General features: G+C 39.6%; 1 protein-coding gene across 3 annotated transcripts in view; it reads left to right on the forward strand.

Annotated features, from left to right (window-relative positions):
- SPIRE1 (spire type actin nucleation factor 1) overlaps positions 1-21,378 on the forward strand; it is a 133,345-nt gene that overhangs the window by 58,119 nt on the left and 53,848 nt on the right. For 2 of the 3 annotated variants that reach the window (XM_086609185.1, XM_086609186.1), the window contains exon 3: positions 3,010-3,246. In XM_086609185.1, the coding sequence (XP_086465311.1) occupies positions 3,010-3,246 (237 nt within the window). Of the gene's footprint in view, positions 1-3,009; positions 3,247-21,378 lie in introns of those variants that run through there. The other variant, XM_086609187.1, reaches the window with a different exon arrangement.

Consider the following 21,378-nt stretch of genomic DNA (forward strand, 5'->3'; position numbering starts at 1 on the left):
TTAAAAAAAAAAAAGTGATAGGGTCTGATTATCCAACTAAAAAACCCTGCGTATTTGTCAATTCATCCATTCAGCTGTGAAAAGCTTTTCGTTTTTTGTTTATATTTGATTTGTATTACAGGCAAAGTGACAGCACTCATGCGTTTAAGCAACAACGAGCTGTCTGTCTAACCTTGTATATTATGTTTCTAATTATATAGACAGAAGTTTTATTTGCGTGAAGTGGCATTATTAGTTCTGTCCCTGTGAAGAAGCGTTGACGATTCTGCGACTTTTGTTTGATATTCATATGGCACTTGTGTGGTTTTACAAGATCCTTGGTAGACCAGTATTGCTGAAAGTGCTGAATGTTTTCAGTTTTAATGCAAGTCAAAGCAGTGTTTCTCAGTTAGGATGTTTGCTGCTTTGTCTTTCAGCAAGAAGAATCTATGATACTGACAGACACTAAATAAATGTGGTTTTGATCATGACTCCTAAATAAGGTGCTAAGAGACTGAAATATAGGTCTGAAATGGTGCCATTGCAGGCTTTCGTGTTGTCAGCTTTGCATGTATTATGAAATCTGTACGTAAAAATGCACAAACTGTATTACTGAACTGCAAAAGCCCCACTGCTGATACATCAAAGAAAGCAGCAGCTGTCATCCAGTTTTAGCCACGGTGCTTTTGAATGCCTTAATCCTCTTCCCAAACAGAAGGAGGCAGAGAGAGTGCACTTTCTTTATATCCCCCCTCCTTTGTATTTTTTTTAAGTGTTGATGTAGCAAAATCCAAAAGCTGTCTTCAGCAGCCATCACTGCATGGCACAAGACATTATTTTCTTTGCATCTGATTGGGATGTTTCAGTCCTCCTCATGTATGCTAAGCTCTTTCAAATTTAGTTTTTATTAAAGTTAGAAATTACTCACATTGTTTACTCCCAAGTGTTTGAAATATCAAAGCAATTATTCAGTTGTACTTCATTTTAATTTAGCTTTACTTCAAATTGGAATTACCTTGGTATTCTTTGTTCCCTTTCAGTTGCTGAAAAGATACACGTTGAGGTTGTACTCAGAACCTGAGTTACAGGAAACATACATATCTACCAGTAGAATGTATTTTATTTTGTGAAGTTTTCACATTTTCAGATTAATTTTTTGTAACAGTACAAGTTTTACAGGACAATTATTACAAAATAGCTTCTCTAAGAGGCAAATCAGATATGCTGCAAATGTACGTTTGATTTGTCACAGCTATTTTTAAGGTCTATATGGTGTACTGTCCTGTCTCCAAAGTGGGTCGTGGCAGAAGTCTGGGGAAAGGTATGAGAACTGAGCAAGCATGCAGTGATGCTTCCTTGGTATACTTTGCTAGCATTTCCTAAGTTAGAAGCCGTTCTTTGAACTAAATAAATTAAGACAATTTGCCTAATCACTTTTCTTAACTGCATTTTAAGAGTATTTTCCAAATGTATAAACACATTTCAAGATAATAGCATAGGAAAATTTATATTGAATCGAGTTACCAAAATTATTGGAAATAAATTATAAAAGGGTGGGGTTTATGTATTGCTTTTAAGGTTTTTTTTTATTATTATTAGCCACTGTCTTGCAAAGTGAATTTGCACTGCAAAGTCATCTCAACAGAGGAATGGAGCATGAAGTGTAAAGCTGTCAGACTACAGCTAGTTCATTAAATTGTGTGTCTAGATAATCTAATACGATATTATTTTAGGTCTTTGCTAACCTCCAGCCTCTCAGACCAAAAATACTTTGCTGTGCTTAAATAAGTAAGCTGCTAGAGTCAAATTTAATGTTTTAAGAACCCATTTGAATAGAATTTCAAAAATCTGCATTAAAAAGTATGTTGACCAGGATAGTACTGAAAGCCGGATGAGAGAAAATGGCATTTGATGACAAGGTTTGGCATGTTTAGAAATGCCTCTGTTATTAAAGTTGCTCTAGTGCCAACTACTCCCACATGGGAGTCTGCTCATTTGTGTGACATGCTAGCCATCACAACACTCAAGGAAGATCAGAGATTACATGCAATAACTCAAGTCCTACTTCTGTTGTCAGACAAGGATCTCCCAGCAGCGACATTACCTTCTTGTGGTTTACTCTTGCAAGCCCATTTTACCTTCCCACTCCATTAATACCCATTTCCAAACTACTTGGTTTGAAATGCCATCTTTTTACATCTTTAAAATGCTAAAAGCTTCACTATTACTCATAAGGAAAATAAATAATGCCAAGAAGGAAAACGTGCATTTAGTATTTTGGGATGTTCATGACAATTTTTTTGCTAGTTTATACTGAGTAAGAGGTTGTCTGTTTGCTTTGCTCTTGACAGAGCACAAAAAGGAAGCCTCGAGTTCAACGAAAAATCGACGTACTACCTTGTTACTATGAAATTCAGTTGTTGATAGTTTCAGCGAAATATGTGTGCCTCCACCAGCTGTGTAACAGGCAAAGGAGTTCTTGTGGGCTGATGCCCCAGTGCTCAGTGAGTTAGTATTGGGATGTCCGCAGCTGTGTCCAGGCACCCATCAGGTCAGTGAAGAGATGCAGAAACTGAAGGGCAGTTTCCAAGTGTCATTACTTTGTGGGAGGAGGGAGGCATCTCATATTAGTTTATTCTTTCTTTTAATTTCTTCCCACCCGCCTCCCCAAAAAAGGTCGTATGCATGTAGTACAGTCTTACAAAGTCTAGAGTAATGTTACTTGAGATTTGTCATATTAAAAAGATAAAATAATCTAAAAAGGTCCTGCTTTGTTTTTAAAATACAAATTTTATTTCAAACTTTGAAATAAGCAGTAGGTATGTGGTATGACTCGCTCTGGCATGTTCTATGCTGTATTACTGAAGTACTACTGTAGGTATTAGATGATCATTTTTCTCTTTAATTTTGATCTTTATTGCCCTCTCAGTTGCTAAGTTTGTTCTATAAAGACCATAAAAGGGTGTTCCTAGCCTGACCTATTCATTCATGTAAATGGCATTAATAAATATTTCTTTTTCACTTTTATAGGTTATTGAATCCCTAGGGATTATTATATATAAAGCCCTGGACTATGGTTTGAAGGACAATGAAGAGCGAGAATTAAGTCCTCCACTGGAGCAGCTTATTGACTGTATGACTAATACCACAGAAACAGATGGGAGTAGGGATGAAGGATATGATGCTCTGGATGAAGGAGTGGAGGATGACAATGATGATGACAAAGAGGAAGTTGAGACCATTCATTCCTATAAAGATGTCATGAAGGTACAGTAATGGGCAGTTTATATGATATTTCACTGGTTTTATCAATGAGAAAATCAACTCTGTTTTCCATGTTATTGTCCAATGTGATACTGGCTATGTCATTTTCTGATTTCCGTGGTCATTCTGTAAGGTTTGCTTGCAAAAATGACGTGCAGTAGTTTTTCATGTTTGACTGTAAGCAGCAGAAAATTCATGATCAACTTTATTGTTGGATGTGCCATTAATAGCACTTTCTGATTTCATCCATGCACTGGATAGTCAGCTTTCCAGTGTAACATCTGTTGAATTACTTTGTGTGCACTCGGATGCTTCATGGGCTGTTTCAATTAATTCACCTTTTCATTAGTGCAATGTTAGTTGAATTATTCCTTATCAGTTTCTTCCTTTGCCACCCTCCTCTACTGAAGCAGAGGAGTGCTTTTGTAAGAGTAGCTTGTTTGAATGAAATGAGTCAGGATACAGTATTTCATTGACCATCATTATGGTTATGGTTCTTGACCCGAGTTGTGAGTTTTGGAAATACACCTTATGGATTTTAATTGCAACAGGTTCTTTAATGTTATCTGGGCTACTGTGAACAATCGTATGAGAATATTAGCCATCTATTTTCTGTAGAATAGTCTTCAGTACAAATTTTAGAGCCCAATGAGCTCTTAGTACAGACGAAGTGTGGATTTGGACAAAATCTGTGTAATTGATTTACCTCATAAATAATCTGAGAGTTTAATACAGGTTAGAAAACGATATATTGACTTGTACCGGGGGGTTGAACCCTGCATATTGCTTCTTTGTAAATGCAAGTCGTATCTAAAGACCAGAAGCTTAGCGTGCCACAGGAATTGATACGAGTGTAGTGGTGGAAGCTGGAAGATTGTCTCGGGTAGCACGTCAGGACGCATTAGCACGCAGAAACAAGACCCCGCTAAAGCCCACCACTCCTGATGGGTTGACAGTGAAGAAGGAAGCTTGTAGGAGACTGGGAGTAGCTTTTGTTTGAGATGCTTTTGCATCCTCCTTGCATCAGGAATAACGCTAAATGCTTAATGCCTTCGTTTTTTCACCCCTCCCTCAGAGAAGCAGCGGTCAGAAGGAGAAATGAATGAAATGGCCTATGACTCCCCTGTGGTGGGGAGGTCCAGGCTGCATACTACTGCATACTACTTGAAGTAGTCTCCCCTTCAAGCCCTTGCCACTCCCAGCCGAGCTGAGTGTCGGTGCCCTCGCTACAGGCAGGAGCGAAGGTTGCTCTGCTCTCTCCTTGCTCTGCTGCTCCCTGTCGTCCAGTTGTCTTCTCTAGAAGTGGCCGGCAGCACCCTGCTAAGCCCCTGTGGGAGCTGCTCCAAACAGCACCATGTTACGTAGAGGACAGATGAAATATATCCTCTTTTCTCCCAGTTTGGCAAAAATGCCATGAATTACTGGAACAGTCAAAGTTGGATCATTAGAGGAAGTTTTGCTTAGTGCAGAGGCAGAACTGAGGGCAGTGGCTTGTAGAAGTGATTATTTTGCAAGTTCTTTACTTGATTTCTGCAAACAAGAAAAGTTTGGAAAACTTCTCTGAACTCCTTCCGTTAGGCTGGTACGCCTCCCTGAAATACAAAAAAGCTAAGAAAATGTTTGGTGAGGTTTCAACTGTTAAGGCTGCCGAGTGGCATCTTTCTGGTTCTGCTTTGTTAGTGTGTATCTCTAGTCTGAGATATCTGCCTATTTGTATGTTTTAAAATCAGCATCTTACATTTTAACTTTTATCATCTTTTGCTATTAATTTTTTATCATTCTGGAAGTGTATGACTTTTGTGACTTCACCTCAGTGAACTGAAGTTCAACTGTCATTTCTACATCATCCTAACTTTTACTCCTCCATCTCTTGGAATTCTCTTTTCTTGCTCTTGTTGCTTTTGCCTAAATTGTTTGCTGCAGGCTTAACTCTGCGACTCGCCTTTGTTCCCTACTCTGTGTCGTTACTGCATTGACAGTACCAGAACGGCAGCATCATTCTGCCACATTTTTGACTTCAGTGGGGATTTGCAAGATCCTTTTTTCTTCATGCCTTTCCAGGGGTAAGACCATGTTTAGCGTGTGGCTTTTTCTTTTTTTTTTTTTTCCTCCCCCCTCCCCAAGTGGTAAACTGTGTTGCAGACTACACCCTTGTTTACCCAGTGACTGTTTCACAACAGTAGTGTGTGGTCTTGTGACCATGAGGCTCGATAATTGTAATTCCCTCTTGGCAAGGCTCGCTGTGAGGCTTTCTCCTCTGCAGTTTGTACTGAATGCTGCAGCAGGTTTGCTCATTGAATTGAGCAACTGTCTTTCTTGCCTACCCTGCATTCTCTAAATTGCAAGCTTGGAAAATGGTAGAGTTGGGCTGTGTGCTACTTGTATTGATTTTTAAGGTTTTTAACTACATAGCCTCCAGTATGGACATTTTGTCCTTGACACGTGGTTATATGTTTCATCCTTCTCCAGAAGGTGTCAGGTGTCATGTGTCCAAAGCCTGTCTGCTACTAAGACTGAATTTTTCACCATTAATCACTAATGTAGGTGAGCCTATTTTGTGATTAAAACACGGAGATAAGATATGTGTCAGGTTTTTCTGTAATGTGAAGTAGTAAAGGTCAATCCTGAATCCGCCCCTAACCTGGAAAATGCTGAGTAACGTGGTGGACACCTGTTCCTAAGAACTGGGAAAAGGATAAGTGTCAAATAGTACTGCCAAGATCATCATTGGCAAAGCTTCTGTTTGGAGAAGACACAGAAAAGCTTTTGTGCTGCTTCTTGGTATATTTGGCTGATTTGGCTTTTGATTTCCTTGGCAGGACCAACCTGCTGCATGGACTTGATCCACTGTTTTTAAAATTGCATCTATGAAGAGAGGAGACGTTGGTTACCAGACCCTTTTTTGAGTCTTTGATATGTTTTGGATATGCAGCCCTAGTGCAAATGAAGGGAGAAAAAGAGACAGTAAGGACTGGATGTTCTCAGACAGATGCTTTCCTTGTTTGAGGCCCTCTTCCCTGCCTCCATCCGCAATACGTACACACTATGCACATACGGTACAGGGAACCTGTATGTCTCAGGAGTGCCACGTTTGCTGTGCACATACACAAGTACAGAATTATACATATACAGTAATCCCAAGGGGTCAGGAATGCATCAAATTGACAGCACATGTATGGCTTGGGGAGCGGTGGGTCAACAGAGAGTATAGACAGAGTAGGTCTGGCATGCTGGGCGGTGTTGGGCTTGCTAAGGGAGTGTGAAGTCTTGTCATGTGGCACCTCTATCACAGTGTGTGGCCCTCCCTGATAATGAAACAAGATGATACAGTTTATGAACCTCTTCCAGAGTATGCTCAAACCCTAATTCCACTCCTTATCTTAACATTATCTCACTCCTTATCTCACAGATCTCTGCTGTCAGATGGTTTAAGCTAACACCACTTTTCATGTTAACCTGGAGGTGCTTTCTAAGCTGCAGTTTATCAATATCTGCTGATCTGAGCCCCAACCCTAAACCTAATTCCAGGTTTTAAAACCTAAACCTTAATTCCTTTATTCTATGCCAGCAGTCTCTTCTAATTCCAGATGTAAATAAAGCCACATAAGCCTTTGATAGCAGGTTTTATTCTATGCTGACATTTGCTGGGCTGGACTGCCATCCCAGCCCCAGCTCTATCATTTCTTCTAGCTTTGAATGTCATCGTAGCCAAATCGCTACTGCCAGACTTTACCTTAGCTCTTCTTCAGAGCAGAGGCGTTGTCAGTAGTATCTGCAAGTCATGACAATAACCTTTGTCACTGCCTCTGCTGCCTTTTTCTGCAGGTCTCGTAGAAGATATGTAAGGAGGCAGTGGTCTTCTTGAACCAATATTTTGCTCTTATTTATGTTCACCCTTCATCCTGGAAGTTAACTTAACTCTAACAGAAACCTGATCTGTAACCAAGCCACACCTTCTCGTCTCAGAGACAAATATATGTGAATGGTCCCCAGTGCTCAGTGGCCTCTGGTCCCAGGCCTTACCTAACTAATCACTTTTAGGTAGTTCCATAATAATATTTGTTGATTCTGACCAAAAATTAACTGTCATGCAACTGCTGCTTCACAAAGATGAGTTAGTGACCTAGGTCCATATTAAAAAAAACTTCATACTTAGGAAATCTCTGTGCTGATCTTTTTCGTTCGTATGAAAATTATTTTCAGAGCAATGTGTGCAGTGTTGTGTTATCTCACTGTAACAAACGTAAACAAGATTACAGTTTGCAATATTTTTATTGATAGAAATTCATGTTTGTGCTGTGCTTATAAGCAAAGAGGAAGAATAAATTGTTTCTGTTAAACCCTCTCCATATTTCAGATATTTTAATTGTCCTTCAATCATCGACATGGTCTCTAAAATGAGAAACTTTCAAGTCTGGGTGACTCATGTGTCTTAGTAGTTCAAGTATATAATTGACTTCTTTCAGCTGGAAGGAACTGAAGTTTACAGTGCTGATATTGATCTGCTTGTGTTTTCTTTTGAGTACTCTGATGGTAGTACATATCATCTGTCTGTGGTATGCATAGAGTTATAGAGGAAAAGAAGAATATGTCCTGTCTCCATGCAATTGCAGGCAGGCTGAGAAGATCTACATTTAGATATAGGTATTTTGGAGACTCCCTTCTGAGTTTGAGAATGTACATTATTTGGTAATAGATATAGATGATATGATCCCCTGTAAGTATAATAGGGAACCTGTCAGAGAGGAACCAGAAAATGTAGTCAAAACCAAGTCTAGGTATTTGTTTATGTCAGACAGTTAGAGAGTTCATGTTACTGGATTTCAAAGGCCCATAATTTCACCTAGTCCATGAGGTTAAAATTAGTAAGATACAACTTTCTCTGAGTGTAATTTAGTTTAAGGCTGAGTTGGCTTTAACATTTTTATATGAGCCTGTGGAACAGTATTTGTGCTTCATTTCAAAACAAGCAACTTACAGTGTACCCTGTAACTCTGAAGCTGGTGAAGGTTTTGAAACCTTACTGAGATGGTAACCAGTGCCTCAGATGTTGTCAGTTCATTTTATATCAAAAAGTAATGCAACAACATTGGCCATTTGTGAAAATCGTCACACTCAAAGACAACAATTGATCAGCTGTCTTCTCTGGAGTCCTGTTCGTAGTGTACTCAAATGTCACATGCTAGTCTTTATCTTGGTGAATCTTCTTTTAGAAAAAGGCAATCTATGTCTCCACATGTTATTGGGGAAAAAAATTGAAATTACAGTGGGTCAGAAGTCCTCAGCTCCCTTCGCTTTTGTTGTCATGGTACTTGAGCTTGATATGTTGGCTTGACTAAAAATTAGTCATCTTCTACCTGCGGATCTTCAGTTGTCCACACAAACCTGGTGTCTGAGACCCCTTTTATAATGTTGGGGAACCTCCTGTCCCAACTGTTAAGGTCCCTGAAAGTACAACCATCTAATTTTTGTACCTCTTAATTTCTGAAGGGAGCAGATTCTCCTTTGGCTATTCCTTTTTGCACTTTAACTCTTTGGGGGCTATAAGTTAGAAAGAAACTCAAAGATGTCTCAGAGTGATTTTCGTGAACGCCTCCATGTGTCACACTGCTGTGACAGGACACCCCAAGGTGGATGCCTCTGGGGAATTCGGGCCTCTGAAGGTGCACCTTCATGGTGCTGGTCTGAGCAGGTAGACGACTTGTGTTGGCACGCTCCCTGGCCACGCTTTCTCTCTGTGGTGCCTTGACAAAAGTGAGACCTCTTGAGTTTAGCAGCGAACTCCCAAGGACTAGTTCATCTCCTGTGCTCAGAGGCTTAAAAACATTTCCTTTTGGGCTCTCACCCTCCCAAAGCATGCTGACTGAGACGTTATTGTGTCAACTACCCAGTGTCTTCAGGTAGACACACAGACACTGCAAAGGTCCCAGAAAAACAATTGCTGAGATTGGGTTAACAAAGGAATATGTAGAACTTGACTGAATAGGACCTATCTGCAGGCATTTTCTTATTTCTTCACCATTCTTTGAGCTTAGTTGTCTTAGAAATGCAGTAAACCTGCTATTTTTCTCTTGCCCAAGCAAGCGTTGTACAACATGGTTATTCATTCAAACCACAGTGTGTTTCTCCTGTCTGTGCTGTCACCTTGGCTAAGATCCATGTCACCTATATTTAGTCGAAGCATCCTGAAAGGGTTTTTTTGTTTGTTTTTTTTAAACTCCCATCAGTTCCTTCCTGTGTTATGCTGCAAGATCCCTCAAACATTGGTACAGGCACAGCCGAAGGGCTGGCAGAGTAAACTGTGCTGCTGGCTGAGTCATGAAAGGTTTCAGCGTTTGAAGGTTTGGTGCTGTGCAGGCCCAGGGAGCTGGGCTGAGGGCAGACTGTGCGAAATGAAGCAGGAGTGTCTCTCTGCGTGTTTGAGTCTTCGTAATGTATGAGCAATATCGCCATGTTGTTGGTTTTAAAATAAAAATTAGTTAACAATAATAATAGAGCTTTGATATGAAGGGCTTTATAAACAGCTGCAGAGCAAGTGGATATATGACAACTTAGAACTGCAAGAGAAGGATAAGTAGAAATGGAAGTAATAAAGAAACATTTATTTAGAGAGGTTTTGTTTAGAACTGCATTATACCAGATATACTTGCAAGGAAGTTGTCCCTCACGACTTTGGTCTTTCCATTAAAAAAGAAGGGCTTGGGTTTTTTTCCCTTACTTTAGTTATTCTCATACAGAACAGTGGAAACATCCCTTCCATCAGTGTGGTCTTAGATGGATTGGAGTGTCTTACTCCAGGCTGAGAGACAAAACCAAATCACCTTTTCTGAGGTGATTTTTACCTTCCCATTATGGCTCACAGTAATACTGTGAGGTTAAAAAACCCCTATACCCATAATTCACATAATTATACTGGTATAACCTGTCTAAGGTCTAAAATAATCTGAGGAATCCAAGGAGTTGTCCAACAAAAACAGGAAACACAGATTGGTTGTTCAGATTATTTTTATGTATGGAGAGACTGTAATACACCTGAAACTTGTATGTGGCCTTTATGCATCTAAAACAAGCAGAGCAGGGCATGGACTTTTTTCATATCTGTTTTATGCTGCAGTTATAAATAATTTATACATGGATAAAAATAAATTTCCAGTTTTTAGTGAAAGTGGAATGATTCTTTGGTGGTAATGGTGTCCGGTAGTGCATAAAATGCAAAATTCATCATGACAGAGCTCCAGTTTTCCCTTTAAAAATACAAATGTCTAGAACATGCAAAGCAATCTGTTAGAAATAACACATCCGAGTATGAGGTTTAATCTGGAGTATCAGAGAACCTGTTAGTCTTCATAGCCTAAAATAGACCCTGGAGACTCAAGTAGATCAATGAATGTTTACTTTCACAAGGTATGTTTTGTTTGATCAGATTAATTTGAAATTCTAACTAATTACTGGAAATTAGAGTAATGGTTTGTCAGTTAACACAGTAATGCTGTAGTGACATTGGAGTGTATGGAGCTGTTGGAGCGAGTCCAGAGGAGGGCCACGAAGATGATGAGAGGGCTGGAGCACCTCTCCTATGAAGACAGGCTGAGAGAGTTGGGGCTGTTCAGCCTGGAGAAGAGAAGGCTCTGAGGAGAACTTATGGCAGTCTTCTAGTACTTAAAGGGGGCCTACAGGAAAGCTGGAGAGGGACTTTTTACAAGGGTATATGGTGATAAGACAAGGGACAGTGACTTTAAATTGAAAGAGGATAGATTTTGATTAGATATCAGGAAGACATTTTTTTCACTCTGGGGGTGGTGAGGCAGTGAAACAGGTTGCCCAGAGAAGTTGTGGCTACCCCATCCCTGGAAGTGTTCAAGACCAGGTTGGATGAGGCTTTGAGCAACCTGGTGTAGTGGAAGGTGTCCCTGCCCATGGCAGGAGAGCTGGAACTGGATGATCTTTGAGGTCCCTTCCAACCCTAACCATTCTATGATGCTATGATTCTATGTAACGAAGCCAAAAAAGAGCAGAGCCATTAGAAAAGTGACCCATGTCTTCTCTACCCTATGATTAACTCCAGCACTCAGCCAGGCCGTGCAGACTGACCTGTTCAATGCTGAAGGGATCTGCCCGAGAGTCTCTCTCTCCAACTTGCAACTGCCTCCCCTCTCTAAGTGTTAAAAACTGGTAATTGCACAGAAGGCCGTGATTGATTTTCCAGATTCACTGTCAGCCTGGCGAAGGCAGTAGGTCTGCTCAGAAAAATTAGCCAGGACAGCAGCTTGCTTTACATTAGAGTTTGGCAAAGGTTCATTTTGTCAGAATCTACCTTCTACCCACGCAGACTTTGCAGTTTTGGATGTTCGTGGTGTTTCAGCTAGCTTTTTAGCTCTCCTGACTCCTTTCACTGCTTTAAAAATGCAGGCCATTTTTATACAGACTCACGTGACATCTTCTATCATGTCTGTAAGGCACAAGTGTTCTTTGATTTCCATGTAATGCCCACATCCCATAGGGAATATCTCATGTACTTTATCAGTACTGCTTATTATATTATTTACATTATTTATGTGATATATCTTGCAGTAGACAAGTAAATTAAATGACATGCAAAACTGCTGTACAATTTTCTCTCTCATATGGTGTTAAGTGTTGAAGGTTCTCAGTACCTGCCCTCACAGACCGTGTTCAAAACAGTAACTTGTTTCTGCAGTTTTTAAGTTGTGCGTGTCCAGCTCTTGTCTCAAATGGGCAGTATAGGTGTTCTTGTAGCTGTAATGCTCTACCGACATGAGAGAAGCAGGATTTACGGGGTGAGGGAGAACTTCTTAATTAGGCCAACTGATTTAGCTGGAGGAAAATACGTTAGCCCTTCCAGGCTGAATGGAAAGGTCTAATGGCAGATTCTCCAAGTGCTTGTCCACTCTAAATTTTGGAGTCTCCAACATCTGTGATGTATTAGAGCCTCACAATCCACCATTCCATTCAGGAGAGGGGTCAAGAGGAAAAGTGGCTGTGGAAGCTTTGCCTTTTCTTGTTCTTGCCAGGACACAAATGACTAGATTTGAGGACACTCGGAAGTTTTTCTTGCTGATAGCAGTCGTGTGAAAAAACTATGGGTATTTCAGTTGTCAATATTGCTAGTTCAGAGTCACTTTAAGGATGATATAATTGCATTGCTAAAGAAAATGGAAGCCGCATAGATGCTATAAAATTACCTAATTCCTTATAGAGGCATATTGTACTGTAACAGCAACACGGGAAAAGTAAAGAAATGGAGCAAGGGCCCTTTAATTAAGCCACTGTGATCTTCTTGCTTTTGAATTATTCAAGAGAGCGCCTTGGGCTCGAGGCAAAGTTTCTTTTGGTGCATGTATTTCAGTGCTGGTAACAGTATTAAAAGAAATGGAACATTTGGAGGAAAGTTGTTTGAATTGACTTAAAAGTACCACTAATAATCTCTGGTTTAGCTATGTGATTTTTTTTTTCATTTGCTCTTGATTACTGGGTTCCAATGATGCTATTTTCTGCTCTCCTTTGCTTAGTGTACTGTTGCATGCTGTATTTTAGAAAAATATTGAAGTGAGATAAGGCCATTTGATACAAAGAAATAAACAGTGTATATTAGATTGTGCTGTCCCCTGATGATCTGAATCTAGAAGACAGAATATCCTATTTATCCCAAAGATTGGCCTCAAGACAGGGAATGTTTTGCATTTCTTAGTAAAAGGATTTTTACAGTAGGTTTTTGTTTAAAACATGTAGTTGCAACATCCTCAAGTAGTATTGTAACTCAAGCAGTCTTCAGGGGTAGCTTTCAAAAGGCTATTGTCCATGGCCCTGAGTATATTTTAAATGATTGATTTGTAAATATTTTTAATGAAATAACGCAATGGGAAAAGCAGTATTCTTTTGGGTGATGGCTTCAGTGCATTTCTTGGGTAGTTTTAGCTTTGCCTTACTGCATTTCTTGGGCCGTACATCCCAAAGCTTGTGCATCTGTGCAGGTGAGTCTTGTATGTGTAGTTGTGGAGAATTATTTGAACATTTTAATGTAGCAGCTTTCCTAATAACTCACACTAATTTGTGCCACTGAACAGACTGGTCCCAAGAGATAAACTGAATCTACTAATTCTGGCAGAGCATTTGTTGACGGGAAGGTGTAGGCTAGCGTGGAAGCTGTAGGAAGACAGCAGGCATGGGAATTCAAGGATTTTGTGTGGAGAGGCAAAGCGAACTGGCAGAGCTGAGTAGCAGCCATGGCTACTCGTTGTTTGAACACCCGAACTAAATCATATAAAGCAGAAGATTTAGCTGAGGGATTGGCAAGGGCAGGGATCTAAGGGATCATGCTAAGGAAGGCCATCTGCACACGGGGGCAATGCTTCATACTCTGCTCTGAGTTTGCTTTGTGTAAAGCCTGTAAAGCAAGCGCTAGGGAGACTTTTTTTGGAAGCCTGGTTGGATGGAAAACAGAGGAGGTTTTTTTGCCTTTGCCCTGAAGAGAGAACAAACCCCTTTGTTTTATTGTTATGTATGTATTTGCATCTCTGAGAAAGAGACTAGAAACTTGATTTTAAACACTAGAAAAAACAGGCGTTTGTTTTACTGAGTTCATGATGGCAAGGAAGAACAAGATACTTTGGGTGATTTAAGCCAAAAGAGAGTTCTACGTTTTTTTGCCTGGCTTCCTCTTAGGAGAAAGCAAGCTTGGAGTTGGGACAAGAAGGCCCTAATGAGCAATTGTATTTGTTTTTCCTTTTCGGCATGCCAAGGTTTTTTGATGTGAGCACTAAGACCAAAACTTGCTTTAAATGAGGAAATTCTCATGAATCCAAATCTCTTTGTGAACTGATCTCTTCTAATCAATTCAGGTTGGATCAGTCCACTATACCATACTGTAACAAGCTCTCATATATGTATATTATACGGTCACGCACACTTGCACAGGTAGATGTAAAATATCACTGTCCTCAATCCACCTTCTAAAACGGAAATATTATAAGGCGATGTTTGAAAACATGACAGCATTGGGGGAAGAAAATGAACTATAGGGTTTGTTTTTTAAAAAAACTTTGACTGGATGGTAGCGTGTAATATTAATAAACAAATGAAAAAATTAAAGTTCAGGAGAGTATTAGTCAGCGTGATTTATTAAGCCGTTTCATGTCTGGGCAGAGGAATTGTGTCACAGTCAAAATATTTTTAATGGCTCAGAGGTAAAAAAATAAATAGAAAAATATGTTTTCCAGGCAACACGCATGTTTGGAAATAAAAATATTCAGTAAGTTAATTTTGCCCTTGTGTTTGCGTTTAATTTCTTATAAACCCATACAGAAAGTGAAGGGATTCCTGTACCTTAGCTTGATCAAGAAAGCTGGGGACAGTCTGTGTAAATCCATTTACTGTAATTTCAAAGCAGCTTTGAACGTGACAAGTGTTTAAGTGAATTACACTGATAGACAGGTTTCATTAATTAAAGTGATGTCATTTGGTGTCTTAAACAGTTGTCTTGATTTTTTCATCCTGGGCAGTGTAATTGGAGGTCAGCACGTGATCTGCTTTACTTTGAAATAACCACTGTGCTCATTTTCAAAGGGTGATGTCAATCCTTTACGCGTTTGAATGTGGTAGTGAGCAAAGCAGAGGCCTTTATTGCAATTTCTTGTCCTGGAAATGGTGCTTACTGTGCTGGGAGCCAAGGCACTTTGCCGAGGACTTTCCAGTGAAGAGTTTGTCTGCTGGAGACACTCGGCCTTATGGTGTCACCTTCAGAAGTGCTGAAATCTGTCCTTACAGGAAACATTTTAAAAAAAAACAATCTGCAAAATAGTTGCCAAAAGCATACCTCTGAACGCTGCAGGTTATTTTTTCTTTTCTACCTGGGCCTGCTTTTTGTCACAAGTGGCTGAAGAAGGAGAGGGGGAGAGGGGACACGGCACCTTCTTCCAGCTGCTGTCCCGGTGGCCAGGGCATGCATGGCACCCGTCTGCCCTCAGCCTGGCTCCAGGCTTAAGTGAGCAGCGAAAACAGGACGGGTGTCTCTGTTGCATCCAGGACACTTTCTGCCCTAAAGATGAAACTCTGGAGGTTTGTGGTCTCCCACTGGGTGTTGCTGCTGCCTGGGTGCCCGGCAGCCGGCTGCTGAGGTGAGATAACTGGTGAGATAACTGGGCCACCCCCCACTAACCTCTGTTGTCTTACATGCCTACCGCAATAAAACGATTAACAATTTTCTTTACCACTCTGACAGATAAAGATAACCTCTCTTTGAGGTTAATTTGGCAGCTATCTAGGTCTTTTAATGAAGACGCTGCAAGCAGAGTGGTTTCTTGACAGCTCCCTGCTGGTGTCCCGCAGAGTTTGAGGGAGCTGAGCCCCACTTGCCATCCCCACCACCCCCAGCTGTCACTTGAAGTCGTCTTTCTCATGGGACCCTGCTGTGTACTTAAGGATACTGGCAAAAAGTCCTTTACAAACGCCTGGTCTGGGGCTTTTTGACAAGAGAGTGATGTTTTCAGCTATTTTGCTGGCAGAACAAGCTGTAAGCTTTAACACTCGTCGGTTTTACACTAGACTCTCTGTAGATGTGATGGTACATCCTAAATTCAGTTCCGAGCTGTCAACAGACTCCAGTTGAGGCACTTTGCCAGTGTCTTGGATTTGTCCCTTTATCCATCGCTGTCAAGTTCTTCTATATGAAGTTGATTTTAAACCGTCTTTGATCTTGCTGAAGGTAGCAATGTTTGAAATAGATTTATAGATTTGGATTTTTAGTTACCTGTACTTTGCTCTTAAGTCTTGTTCATTTAAAAAGTAACTGCCCTGGGTTTCGGCCCTCCAAAGTGGCTTTATCATTAAAAATATCAGCACAGAAGAGTTACTCAAGAGTAACAATTAGTCTTTGACTACACGCAGGAGAGTGCTCTGCCACGATCACCCCTTTGATAACCTTACTCTCCATGGACTGAGGTCGCTACAGTATTAATTACCTTCCAGAAATTTAATTCCTTTTATATTTCTGCTTTGGAAGGCATTAGTAAACATATCATGAAAAAGCATCTATTTCAACGGACGTGTAGTAGATGCTTCTGCAAGTGCCAGGGGTTTTAAAGGTAGCTTTGAAGTTGAAGAACAGATCTGGGAGTTCCTGCCTGACTTGCAGAGATATATCTTTCATGATATGTAACTGAGAACAGATAAGTAATCATCTATGGTGCAGGTCCTTAGAATACTTGGCACAAAGTAGTTTAATTATTTTAAGAGTTGTGTTTGAAAACAAAGCACTCATGCAGCAGTTGACTGGGGAACTAGTAAAGTGATTTGCCTACTTCCATTTTCTCTTTTTCCATCCAGACAATAAGATTTTGATGAAGAGAGGTGGGTGGTAGCTGGGTTGTGGTGGTTTTTTAATTGTTGTTTTTCATTTTTTGTTTTTTCCCTTAACTATTCTCTGCCAAGGACATATCCCTTTTACTGCAGAATATGCTTGTTTCTACAAAGCTGCTTCTTAGATAAGAATGGTAAAACTTAACTGATGTGAGTGAAATAACATGAAGTGCAAAATTATTTTATGTTAATTAAAAGCAAAGAGAGTTGAGAAGACTCTTCAAATACTTTAAACTATGTATTTCTTTTCCAATGCTTTTTTTTTTTTTTGAGTCTGCAAAGGAATTAATTTCAAAAAGAATGCTCAGCATTTGAAAGTGCAAGTAGCTCTTTTTGAAAATAAAACAAACTTTGTTTGTTTTTGCGATCAAAGATTGGCCAAGGTGCATGGCTTTGCCTCCTGCAAGTGGCATATTTTGAAATGAGTGAGCTAACTGTTAGAAAGAACAGCCAAACTCTAGGGAAGAAGACAAAATGTTTCCGAATTTAGTTTATTAGCAAGAGAGGATCTCTCATGCTCTTTATCTTTGTTTTCTTATCTTGTATTGATGAGACTGCCCACTCCAAGGAGACAAGTTAAAATGAAACTAATATATTTTAAGATTGGAGCAAGAGGTCAGCCTTTAGATTATACTAGAATCTTCACAATCTCTTAATTACAAATAATGAAGATTTCATTTCATATGCATTCCTACGAGTCCAGGACCTAAGATTTCAGGAAAACCACCAATTACTACAAGATACATAATAAATCACTGCAGTTGTCTATTCTAAGTTTTTATATGGAGACTGAAATCTTTTTAGCAGCGAGGAGTGCAAATAGACCAAGAAAGTAGGGACGTGATGGAAAAATATGCTGTAGCACCTTACGTGATTTGGTCATCTATGGCTTTGATACAGAATTTTTTTCTCTTCTTTATCAGAAAAGATTCCTGACCAGCTCAGTGAGCTTTGCATCAGCCTCAGAGCTCCACTGGCAAAATAGAATTGATAATTCCTAGTGTCACAAGAGTGAGAGAATACATGCAGCATGGATCGTGAGGCATCTACTGCGGTGGAACCTCTACAGCACACTGCAGTTCCCCGTGGTGTAGACTCAGTGCAGTTTGGGATATATGAAGTGGCCTTGAATTCTTGACAGAGTGGTGGTTTCACTCCTGTTGCTGCCACAGGCAAGAAACTTGCAGAGCCAAAGCGAAGCAGTAAAGCTGTCTTCCCCTCAAGTCTCTGAGCAGTCTGGGCAGTATAAACACCATCTGCAGTCCCTACAGGTGGTTAATCCCACCTATATACAGGGTGTATGTCAAAGCCATAGATAATTCCATTTCTAGTAATTACCATACTGGGGACAATTTCCAGGAATGGAGTGCGCATAGAGGAAAAGGACAGAAAAGAGCACCACCACTAGAAAGAGAGGGAATTGAGGACAAAGTAACATCTTTTAAATTTTGATTTATTGGATATCTATTCTGCTTGAATAAGCAAAGATATATATTTGAATCAAAATTGCAGTATTTTATTTTTAAACAGTTAATTTAATCAATAAATTGTGGGTTAAATGATTTTGTTCATACCTATCTTAGAGTGGCATGTGTTTTAAGTATTAACATTGATGTAACTGATATGCTTGGTAAGACAGTTGCAATGTAGATTCAATGGCTATGAATTTTAAGAAAAATATATTGAGCATACTTGCCTAGAAGAAGAGGAAGAATTTTTCTGAAGGCCTTTTTCATGCAATCAGAGTTTCAAGACCTGATTTCCTGACAAAGGTAGTACAAATAAGGAGTACGGCATACATGAAGGAATAGAATAGGTTTCCATACACTGAAATCTAATGAAAGCAAAATGAGACCGGTTAAAAGTTGCTGGATTTATTCATTGGGAGTGAAGTTTAAAAGCTTGTTAGGTTTAGTAATGCAGTTTGTTTGGTTATGCAGCTGGAAATCTGTTTTTTTTTTTTTGATAGGAATAAAAAAATCATGCTTCAGGACAAAACATGAAAGCAAATTATTGTTATGCCTACTGAGAGAAGTTTCAGCACTTTACATAAAAACAAACAAGCTTCCCACACATGTACCTTTTAAAGCTCTATACATGAACTGTAAATTGCTGCCAAGGAAAGTGCATGTTTTTATTTTAGTTGATACATTTTAATTGGATTTTAAGTGACTCATGAATAAAACTGCCTTACATTAATATATTGTCTTTCATTTAGTAAGTACATAAACATCTGAACTGTTTAGTAATGACATTGATGGGTGTTATTGAAAAACCGATAAACAACCTCAGTTCTGCATTATTCTCCCCTTCCTTTTCTATGTATGTCAGTGAGGTTTGGTTTCTGATTTGAGTCATTCCCTGCTATTTTCTGTTTTCTTTTGAAAAATTGTTTCCTCTGTTATTCTGTTAGAAAATTTCCCTGTTTTCTACTGGTTTCCAGAGATGCTTTGTTTTGTTTTTTTTTTTTTCCCAAGCAGTATGCTGAGTGTAATGGCTGCTTTATATGCTTGTATGGAGGCTTGTGGAGAGAGGAAGAAAGAAGAGCATCTATCTTGCTCTCATTCTCTCTGCATACAAGCATCCTGGTACAAAGCCAGCTTTCCCCTCTCTTTTCTGCTGAACAGAAGTAGTAGTTCCGGTAGGAAGGCACCCTCCAGCCCTGAGGAGGGCCTGAGAAGCGTTGACAGACAACCATACAAAATGACATGACAGGAGTGCAACCCTTTGCTATCAGTTGTTTGGGTCTAAGTTATTTAATAATGTAAAGGGTGGTTCCACAGCTTAATGGGCTGTTAGCTGAACAACTGCAGGTAGCCTTGTGAATATGTGCAGCCACTCCCTTTCTCCTTTAATTATCCAGTTTTATCATGTTTCCCCATCTGTGCCTCTACTTCACTTCTGAAGGTGGTTTCCCTGCCCAGATGCCTCCATCTTGTCCTTTACGCTGCTGCTTCTGCATGACATACAGATGTGTGAGCAGTACAGATGAGAGCTGCTGAACGTACACAGAGCTGTTGCCTTGTGAAGCAGAGAGCTTGTTGTGAAGCAGTTGCTGCTGACAGGCTAACTAGTGGTTTTGCTAAATGTTGCAGGGGTTGATATTTTGTGTAAAAGAATGGGAAAAATAGAAATTGTAGGATTTCACTCTTGCTCATGAATAATCCCATTGATGTTCCATGAATAGTCAAAGAACGAGAGCTAGCAAATTCACATTACTGCATATTTATATTATTAATTCCTCTATTATTCGGCTAAGAAACAACAGAGCACAGTTTCTCTTAAACTAAGAGAGAATACAGAATTGGGTTTCACTTAATTGGCTCTTGAAACAAGCCTCTCTGAGAAGCAGGATGTTGTTAGTCCACTGTGTAAAGAGAGTGTAACCTAACACATATTCCAGAAACAGCTGTATGCAAGGGGGGGCTGTATTTGAGGGGTAAAAATAGCTTAATAGCTTTCAAGAAGAAACGAGAATTTACACGAACGCAGCTTTGTCAAGAAGTCTGCACTAGCACACAGAATTAGTCAATCATTGAAAAATTAATGTCAAAATGTCCAGTGGAAATATCCTTGTCTCACAAAAACATAGGTTGACCTTCGTTGGAAGTCAATTTCAATAGTCAAGGTCTTCATTCTGTACATTTATTAGCTTCATTAGAAAGCTAATCAAGAGTAAGAATAGGGTTCACTGAGCATGAAAAATACAGGATTTGGCTTCAAAATTGAAATGCAGTTAGTAACATGTACTGTAGTTTGCTTTCTGTTTCTTAACACCCGAGTACTGCTTTCAAAAGTGCTCATAATTGTGTTAAATATTTGTAAGATTTGTTTCCCTAAAGACAGTATCATACAAATGTAACAGAATACAAATTGTCTTCCCCTTTAATTGTTTCTGTCATTGGAAAAGGTTGAAGTTTACAAGTGAGGCAGTTCAATGAGGTATTAGTCTGGCAGTTGCCGTCTGTTGAAATTTCATCAAGATTCTCATCACTGCTCAAATTTGGTCTAATGGTGTGGAAAAGTAGTGAAGACTCTTCAAATAGCTGTGAAATGGAAGATTTTAAGAAAGAAAATGGATCACAGTACTCGGCACCTCAAGGCAATCAGTACCTGGAGGAAAGTGTCAGGACAGATACTCTGTTCAGAAGAAAATGGTGGAGGAGAATCCTTTACTATGTACTAGTTTTGTCCTGAGCATTGTTGAATTGCACAAGTTTTGCTTTGTATTTCTAAAAACAACTACAGCATATGAAACGGGACTGCAGCATTTCCCAAACACAGTCTACCCTCATGAGTCTTTCAACTTTACTTCCACACTGGCTGTGTGGAAGTTTGACTCAGGAGAGGATTTGCCAACGCTTGTTAGTCCATTCCTGTATGATATTTAAGCATATATATAAATAATTTGCTCGAGGCCTTTAATCCTCAGAGTTTGCAAAGCAGAGGGTAGTTAATGCTGATGGAGATTGCATGATGCAGACAACCGAACTCTTCTTTAAGGATCAAGATCTTATGCAAAGCACTGTTTTCAGTCTTTGCATCATCTAATTCCCATTTGCAGTTTTGGCTCTAATTTCAGTAGCTACATTTTTTTCTTCTTTTTACAGTCCTGAATGAGAGAGCCAACCAAGTATACTATTGCATCAGTTTTACCTGTTACTGCTCAATGCAATAGCTTTGCCGCTGCATTTTGGTTTTCGTATTAGAAAGGAAAATCAGTAAAGAAGGAATGTATTTGTTAAGCCATTTTATGAGGAG

Source organism: Tauraco erythrolophus, chromosome 3 (assembly GCF_009769465.1).
Source record: "Tauraco erythrolophus isolate bTauEry1 chromosome 3, bTauEry1.pri, whole genome shotgun sequence".
In the NCBI taxonomy this organism is placed as follows: domain Eukaryota; kingdom Metazoa; phylum Chordata; class Aves; order Musophagiformes; family Musophagidae; genus Tauraco; species Tauraco erythrolophus.